Source organism: Dendroctonus ponderosae, unplaced genomic scaffold (assembly GCF_020466585.1).
Source record: "Dendroctonus ponderosae isolate FM_Combo_2020 unplaced genomic scaffold, Dpon_F_20191213v2 Dpon_F_20191213_3, whole genome shotgun sequence".
Lineage (NCBI taxonomy): Eukaryota > Metazoa > Arthropoda > Insecta > Coleoptera > Curculionidae > Dendroctonus > Dendroctonus ponderosae.
In genome coordinates, this window is record NW_026018508.1 from 429,051 (window position 1) to 438,607 (window position 9,557).

Below are 9,557 nucleotides of genomic sequence, written 5' to 3' on the forward strand. Positions count from 1 at the left end.
CACTACGAATTACGTTTACATAACTTAAATAATTCTAAAGTATTTGACACATGAAAATAATATTAGTTTTTGATAAAATTCGAATTATTGAAAAAACCTTTAGATTTACACATTATAAATATTATTAAAACAAACACTTATTTTACTCAGAGGATCCAAAAATGCAATAATATATAGGGTATTTCACTTAGAAAAACACAACTTTGATACTTTTAGGGCTTTTGGGACACTCTGTACAAAACAAAAATATTTTTAAAATGGGCACCCGATAGGCGTCTGTGGATTCATCAAATAATACTTTGCAAAAAACAAGCGGGCTAGCCGGAAACGTCCGTGCCGTATAGCGTGAATAACCCTGTATATAGGGTGTTCTATACAGTTATATAAGTTGATCCATCTTCCGGTATAACCGGAAGTGTGGCTATCCTGAATATATTTTAGATCCCTTGCACCCATCGACTGGTATACTAATCAATTTTCAAATTTCCGAGGTCAGTTTACCATATATCGATCGCAGTGGTTCCCCGTAGGACACCTTGTACGTAAAGCGCACTCCAATAAGAACGCTGGGTTGAGTTTTAAATAAAACATGTATATTTCAGGCACAAGTTTCACACATAGATCGAAGAATAAAGTACTCATTAAGAGATTATGAACTGAATACAATTTCGGATAAATAATTTATGAAACTGATGAAATTATAAAAATCTCTCAAGTTTTTCAAAAATTCATCCATCTTCAGCATTATGCGACAAGACAATTAAGGTAACTTAATAGCGGTAACTCAAATTATTAAACCATCAATACTTATCGACGCTCTAGTTTCCTAGTACGCATCACATGCAAATGTTTAGTTAAGGTGGAAATTTTTAAAGCAATTTTTGTTTTGATTCTAATTTTCTGTTTTTTTATAGGTTTTCTTGTTGATTTTGTATCAACACCAGTAGTATCAGCATTTACGTCAGCCGGCGCCATAACAATTGCTTCTTCCCAGATTAAGAGTCTTTTTGGTCTTAATTATAAAGCTGAATCGTTCATTAACGTATGGAAACAGTTCTTCCTACATATTACTGGAATTCAATTGTGGGACACTTTGTTAGGCCTATCTTGCATATTGATATTACTTTTATTGAGAGTAAGTATTACATTATTTCTTCCTTATTGATATTTGAAATATTTCGTTCTCTGTCGATAAAATTAAAGAAAATAAACAAATCGTTCTACAAATTATTTTAAGCTGGTGGAACCTATTTGGGTATTTAAACATAGTTTATTGAGTGAATCCTCAGTCGTCAATGCGTTGTGCAGGGACACGTTTTTGTGTGTGTTACAAGAAAATCTGGCAGTGCTTGCTTGTAGCATTTACTACTAACTGTAACAGTCAGACTATTTTGAAACTTTTACCATTAAACGCCAACAGGAATGTGGTTTTTACTTGATCATATGGTTCCATCTATATTTAGTCTACGTATAGATTCATACGAGTAAAATAAATGTAAACTACGACACGTTCTCACCGGGATCTTTCACTCACAGCCTGTTAGAATACAGGCGTTAGGATATGTCATTTGCACAGTAAGCCCAATTGATCAGAACTTAGAAGGCCAATGCTTGCATATATTATATCTAGATATATACGGCTGTCGTCGTCTCTCCGTTCCCAGTCTTCACTATTTCGTGACTCAGTTTCTCGTTCCGGTTCATTGATTTCATTGTATAATCCACGTCATTCCACCAGCTTGTTCTTGATCTTATTATCGGTCTTTTTTTATTCCAGTATTTTTCTTGACCATCGATGTTGTCCCATTCGTTTTGTGTGTCCGAACCATACTAACTGTTTCGTTTCGACCTCATCCATAATATCCTTTTCTATGCCGATATTCTGCTTGATAATTTCGTTTCTGATCCTTTTTGTTCAATTTTTTTTTCCATTTGCCTTTATTACATCCCGTACTTCCTCTCCATACACAATGCACTCTGTTCGATGCTTTTGCAGCTGGGTGCTTTTCCTAATATTTTTCCCACAATAGTGAATTCAATGCTCTAGTGGATTTCCTACCTTTATTCATTCTTTCTCTCACTTCATCATTACTCTTTTCCTGCTTATTAACGTTGACCCACAAATACTTGTACAGGGTGGGCCACTAAGAGAGGTGCTCGGCCATATCTCACAAACTATTAGTCGTATCGATTTCGAGTAAAAAAATATATAAGTAAAGTGGCTGAGAGAAATGGCCGGAAATAACTGTCAAGTTTGCAAAATGGCCGCATGAAGGCGAAATTGCAATAGTAAATTTTGAATACGGATTTTTAGCAGTTTAGGACAGGCTAATGTAGGTTGCAAATACCTTAATTCTATTCTTGACAAACTTTCAGTTATTTCTTGTGGGAGTATTATTGTTCTAGCTAGTCAAATAAAGTGGTGGTGGAAAGTCAAATAATGGTTCGTAGAGTTGTTAATAGCTCCGTATTGGCTTAACCAAATTCAACGCTTAAATTGCAATTGAATAGCTCTTGATTTACATTAACACCTACTATAAAATATTGGCCGATATTATTGCCGCTTTGGCCGCCAGAGGGCCCGCTATAAAAAGTCGTCAAACTTTTTCAATTTTCTTAAATTTTTTAAATAGAATGACATAAATTTTTAGCTGCTTAAAAAAAGTATAAAAAATCAAGCAAAATAGTGAAAACCACACACCGATAGTAATGATAGTTGGTTTTGTAAAAAGTGTAAATAAATATTTCCGTTGAGCTTTTGTTCAAATATAAATGGACCAATAATTTGGCCCCCAATTATTCCGCACCAGAGATTGACACTAAATCGCCCTTGATGCTCAACTTCCTGCGTCCAGTGAGGGTTTGTCCTGGACCAATAATGCATATTATGCAAATTAACTCCCCTATTGCTGTTAAAAGTAGCTTCATATGTCCAAAGTATATTTGTAAGAAACTGATGTTCGTCTCAGAACCGATTGTTTTGTCAACAACCCAACAATATAATTGTTATTGTCAAATTGCTTATATCTTCCATTTTGCTTCATTTTTTATACTCCTAAGCAGCTAAAAAACTATATATTATTTCATTTAAAAAATTTAAGAAAATCGAATAAGTTTGACGACTTTTTATAACGCGGCCTTATAAATCAAGAGCTATTCAATTGCAATTTAAGCGTTGAATTTGGTTAAGCCAATACGGAGCTATTAACAACTTTTTGAACCGTTATTTGATTTTCCCCCACCACTTTATTTGACTAGCTAGAACAATAATACTCCCACAAGAACTAACTGAAAGTTTGTCAAGAATAGAATTAAGGTACTTCCAACCTGCCCTAGCCTAACTGAAACCGCTAAAAATACTTATTTAAACTTTTCTATTGCAATTTTGCCCTCTAGCGGCCATTTTACAAACTTGAAAGTTATTTCCGGCCATTTCTCTCAGCCCCTTTACTTATGTATTTTTTTACTAGAAATCGATACGACTAATAGTTTGTGAGATACAGCCGACCACCACTCTTAGTGGCCCACCCTGTATAAATGCACTCCTTTAATCAGACCGTTTTCCCGTTGAAGATCGTCACATTCATCATAGTCTGCACCATAATGCATAAAGTATTCACACCTCATGTATTATGAATTTAATGTAAGTCTAATTTTAAATTTAATGTAAGTCTCGCTAGCTCAGACTCTTTCTTTAGCGATCTTGTCATGTTTGTCCTCAGGTATCACTACATGGTCATCTGCAAAACAAGGCTGTGCAGTGTCTCATCTCCCACTTTTATACCAATCTTTTTATTTATATTTTATACCAAAAAACTTTCATATAGGTTGGTTAGCTTTTGTGTTAGTTTGCGTGATCCGTATCTTATAAATTCGGGATATATTCCGCTAGGTTCGCTAGATTGTTTAATTTATTGTGCTATTTTGAGAAGTATGTGGTTTTCATTGAGCGGTTTATGATCTTATCTCTTGTATTGCGGTAGCTCTTCTTTCAATAGGTGTTTAAAATGTTGTGGCCACTGTGAGTTTGTTATACCATTTAGACTGTTTGTTACTTGATCTCATTGCTTTTACGGTTTTCCAGGTCAATAAGCTTCGTGTGCCTCCTATCGGCTGCTATATGCAGTCGCATCTTTTATTCCAAGATTGGTTCTTCTTCTTTAGTAGTCTTCTTAGTTCTTCTACCTTTATTTTCTTTAAAAGTTATTTGCTTGCTTATATTCTTCTTTTGTTTGTGCATCCTTATCCTGTGGGAATTTTTCCTAAATTTGTTTTTTTTTCCTTAACTTGTTTCTCTACATTCTTGTCCCTCCAGTATGGTTTACTTTTCGCATTCTGCATTCCGCGTGCAAGAGATTCTTGGCCTGCCTCCGTTATACAGGATCTCTCTCCGTTATCAAGTGTTGCTATTCTTTTTCAGTTGTTCTATTCTTCTTCTTTTTGAAGTGCCTATTCTTTGTGGATGTTGGCTATCACTTTGGTCCAAATTACTCTATTCACTGCCGCTCTGAATACAGCTGTTGATGTCATTCCGGTTCATGTTCGGAAATTGCGCAGCCCATAATATTCGTCTGCGTCCTGCTGACCTTCAACCCTCTATTTTCCCTTGCAGGATGAGTTGAAGAAGGTGGTATTTTCATTTCGCATGATATGCCCAAAGTATTCCAATTTTCTTCGTTTGATATTTGGTAGGTATTCTAGTTGTCCACCGATGCGTTGTAATACCGTATTGTTTGATACGTGGTGTATCCATGGGATTCTAAGTATGCGGCGCTAGCACGATATCTCATCAGTCATCAGAGTCATCAGTAATTGTCCACGCTTCCGCCCCATATAAGGGGTTGGGAGTACATAGCATTTCAAATTATATTTATTATTATTCTTATTACTTATTCTAGTATGGATGTTTAGGGATAGGTTTCATAGTATGTTGCGTATATTATTAAACGTACCTCTTGCTTTTTCGATTCGGCATCTTATTTCTCGAGAGTGATCCCAGTCCCTATTCAAGGTACAGCCTAGGTATGTAACTGTCTCGGCTATTGCGAGAACCACATTGTTAGCGGTAAACTGTAGGTTGCCGATGAAGTTTTTACTCATAATTAATATGTGTGTTTTTTCCAGTTTATCTTCATACCGTATCTGTCGCATGAAGTCTCCACCCGGTCTTTAAGTCTCTGAAGTCCTTCAGCAGTATCTGCTATAAGGACGGTATCATCAATCTTAGGTTATTTTTTATTTGTCCATTTATTACAACCCCCATTCTCTATGTTGGCTAATGCCTCTTCAAATAGATTTACTGAATACACGTTGAATAGAAGAAGTGACAATATACAGCCCTGACGCACTCCTCTCCTTATGCTAAATTCTTCTGATGCTTCATTTTCGACTCGAACAATGGCTTTTTGCTGCAAGTATAGCCTTGATAGTATATCTGTGTCTCTGTCGTCAATTCCTGATTCCCGTATGATTCAGATGAGTTTATCATGTTGGACTTTGTCAAAGACCTTTCGAAATATATGAAGCATGCAAATATTTCTGCGTTGACGTCCCGTACTCGTTGAATAAGGACCTGTAGGGAGAATAGAGCCTCTCGGGTGCCAAGTCCCTTCCTGAGGCCAAACTGTGTGTCACTTATTCTCTCGTCGAGTCTCTCAAATACACGTGCTTGGATGATATTAGGAAAGGCTTTTAGGATGTGATTCATTATGCTGATTATTCTGTAGTCGGAGCATTTAGTTGTAGGGATGAATGTTGACAACAGCCAGTCGTTTGGCATATGGCCGCCCGCGTAAATTTTGTTGAAGAGATTGGTCAGGAGTTTTATCTGGTCTGGGCCTAATAGTTTGAGGACTTCTCTATGGATCTGGTCTGCCCAGGAGCTCTGTTGTTTTTTAGTCGTTAGAAAGCTGATTCCACTTCTTCCTGTGTGATGATAGGTCCTTCCTCGCCAACCACTGCGGGTACATTATCAATTTTTTTGTCTTCCAGAAGACTCTCCATGTACTGCTTCCATCTTCTGAGCTGTTTGTCTCAGCTGTCTCGGTAATTATGTTGTCATTCGGGTCCAAGATTATTCCTGGACCCCGTTTCTGGTATCCTCCTGTTGCACTTCTGTGACGTAGGTTATAGTTATTTTTATTTTATTCCACAGGTCTTCCATTGTAGCTGTTTTCGGATACAGTATTGAGTTCTGGAGTACGTTGTCTGAGTTTCTGCATGTCAGCATTTTGTGATGGGTTCTTTTTGACTGTTTTCTTTAGTCGAAGTTTAGTACGAACCAGCAATAAGTTGTGATCTGATAGTATATTTGCGCCTGGCTATGTCTTACAAGAGACAACCGTGTTGCGATACCTCCTGTTTATCGTCACAAAGTCTATTTGATTCCCCACGATTCTATGGTTGTTACCAGCTGGGAATCTCCAATTGTAGATCCCTCCCTTCCGGCGTAGGTCATACGACCACTACTGAAAGTTTTTCTTCCATTAAGTTCCAAGTAAACCATCTTTCGTTTGAGCTGTAGGCTCACATACACTCCTGCCAGCGTCATATTTCTTCCCGTCATTTGAATTGTGAATTTTATAATACGATTGCTTATAGCTTCCCATAGTCTTCTGTTTTTTTGCGGTCTCTTGTGTATCATTATTGAGATTCCTGCCTTTGCTCTTTTACTTTTGCCAACTCCGCTGTAAAAAAATAAAATAGTTCCCTTGTTCTTTGTTTTTCGTTTCAGACAGGTTTGTTATGTTTAATTGACGCTGGATACATTCTAAGACAAATTTCTGTTGCTTATTCCTTGTTCCATTGTCGATTTCCGCTGCTGTTTCCAGCTACTTTTGGCTCCGTCCGAGTTCTGAGGCATGTTTATCGGTACTTGAACGACTTTTAATTGATTAACGAGTGTACAGTTATTAGAATTACAACTCAACTCCCATCCTTGGAGGACCAGGTATCTCTCTTAGCCTGGTATTTCTCCTTTGATATGTTCGACTTGAGTGTCTCTACAGGAAGTTATACTACCGTCGACATGGCTCTCGGGATCATTAAGACAAGCCAGCCCTCCCACCGCGTCAAGGTGGAGATACTTCGGGGGGTGCTTGAATATGACATATCCGAAAAATATGCTAATAAAATCTTAAGAATATTCTTACTGTTGATTAGATGGTTTCAAAATATGGGGAAGCACCAACAAAAAACAACCGAATGTCGAACAAACCTTCGAAGAGTAAGCAGTGCATTTGGTATGCATCAGTGGGAAGAAACGCGATGGTTGTTGTATTCTCTGCACTAATGGCATTTGTTTTCAAATTTCATAAACAAACGCCATTCACATTAACATGTAAGTACTCATATAATTTATCATTGGTAGTATTAATATTCTGAAACATGATTTAGCTAAAGTTCCATCGGGATTTCCCAACTTCTCAGTGCCACTGCAACCAATAGAAGCCAATAATGGTACCAATGGAACCACAATATCTCAGATGGTAGCTCAATTAGGATACGGGATCGGCGTAATACCATTTGTAGCAATTTTAGCAAATGTTGGAATTGCTAAATCATTCGGTAAGTTTTTAACTATATGCAATCTGGGCACTATTTCATTGCATCGTTCGTTCAGTTCAATCAATTTTTAAGCCCTGTTTATATTTCATGTCATTTGTTGCAATTAAACTAAAATATTTGTCCAATCTATTCAACAGCTTTAATTAAATCACAGCAGTGAATTGCACTTCAAAAATTAACAGTGCTGTTATATACGGTGTGAAACTGTCAAGGGAGAGTTGGGGATCACTTAGCTAAAACTCTGTACATATCTTAATTTGATCCCAGAAGAAACGTCCAATATTTGAATTGTAACTCGGAAAATATTCAGATATCGAATTTTTGTTACTTGACTGACCATTAGTTTAGCACTTGAAATTTTCTTATGCATTTTCCAAGCATCCTGTGTAGTTCTATACAAAGCAACCTAATTTTAATTATTTTTGAAGTGTAAACTTCTGCGGGTAAAGTCGGCACAGCGAGACAGTAGAAGCAGGTATACTAAATCTGAAACTAAAACCGTTGCACGTCAATCAACACCCCAAACTAGTAATTTTCATACCACACAAACAAATATATTACTAATAAAATTATAACGTAGTATTATATATCGTTAAACGTCACGATCACGTTCACTTTATTTATAGCAAAGTACATTAAAGAGAGACACAATCGCCGATATGTTCCGTCAATAAACGAATCTATACTGTTTGATTCGGTTTGAAGGAATTTTTAGCTTTATAAGTTGGTAGCGAATTACTGTGTTCTTAAGTTGACGTTTGATTTATCGATTAGTTTTTGGTTTGGTTGGTTTTTATTTTTGCCTATAAATTTTTGCTAATTTTTCCCATATCTCAATTGTAGTTGTTAGCTTTGAGCCTTTTAAAGTCTTCAAAAGTGATCTAAACCTGTTTTTTTCTGTACTATTTCTTTACTATTAGCGATTATTATTGATCTAAAACCAATTCAATAATCCCTTATCAAAAACAAAAGATTTTAATCACAACTTGACAACAGGGTCAGTTTGACGGTTGATAACGTGCAACGGTTTTAGTTTTAGATTAAGTATAGATAGTTTCCGGGAATTGAATAAGATTGAGCCGTCCCGTTCTGTGTAACGCTTGGTCCACTATTTGACTGAGCGAGAGAGAGGCACTCAGCAGCGCGAGAGCTATAGCCAAAGCATGACGAATAAGTCGCAGTCAATATCTTCGGAAACACAGAGTGCCTAATTTAATATCAAACATGTGCGTACCTATTACTACAAGAACATGCACTGTACCAATTAATAATAACACAACCATAGATGGTAAACGTATCTAATCATTTTCCGGTGGTGTCTTCACGAGTCACAAAAAGCAACATTCGATGAAATTGTTCATGAATATGAGAGCATTCTCAGCAATTGGTATACAGGGTGATTCAAAATTGTCGTCATTCCTTTTAAGGGGTGACAGAGGCCCCCTTGGGTAGTACGAGAAAAATATTGAAAATTGTTTTTTCGAAAATTTCTATAAGATATTAACAGTTGAAGATCGAATTTCAACTTTGTTATTAAGCATTATTTTGAAATTGTTTCCTGTTTATATGGTAGCATATTGGAATACTTAAGCATTCAAAAAGAAAAATTGCGATCTTCGCTTCAAATTACGAAAATTTTCGATATTGAAAAAGTTCTCTTCTACAATTTTTTGATGAAAAGGCACAGCGGCAATTATGTTTTTTGTCATTATCAGATAGTTACACGTGGATAGCCCTTGTCAATAATAACAATAATATGTCAAACTGTGACTTACTTTGAATTTCTTTCACAAATTTGCGGATATACGATTAGTTCAGGGGAAATGCTACAGTAACATAGCAGAAGCTGAAAGAACTCACTCCAACAAAGGGCGAGGAGAGTGGTTCCAGGAAGACAGTGGACGACAATCGATGTTCGGGTTCCAAGCACACAGGAACAAGTATTGGACATAATCGAATCAGGGCCTTCCAGGGGTACTCAGAGCACAATA

General features: G+C 36.6%; 1 protein-coding gene across 3 annotated transcripts in view; it reads left to right on the plus strand.

Moving 5' to 3' along the window:
- Positions 1–9,557, plus strand: part of LOC109542560 (sodium-independent sulfate anion transporter) — a 50,581-nt gene that overhangs the window by 15,944 nt on the left and 25,080 nt on the right. For all 3 annotated transcript variants that reach the window (XM_048665275.1, XM_019911830.2, XM_019911831.2), the window contains exons 4-6: positions 915–1,135; positions 7,162–7,339; positions 7,396–7,566. In XM_048665275.1, coding sequence (XP_048521232.1) covers positions 915–1,135; positions 7,162–7,339; positions 7,396–7,566 — 570 coding nt within the window. The remainder of the gene's footprint in view (positions 1–914; positions 1,136–7,161; positions 7,340–7,395; positions 7,567–9,557) is intronic.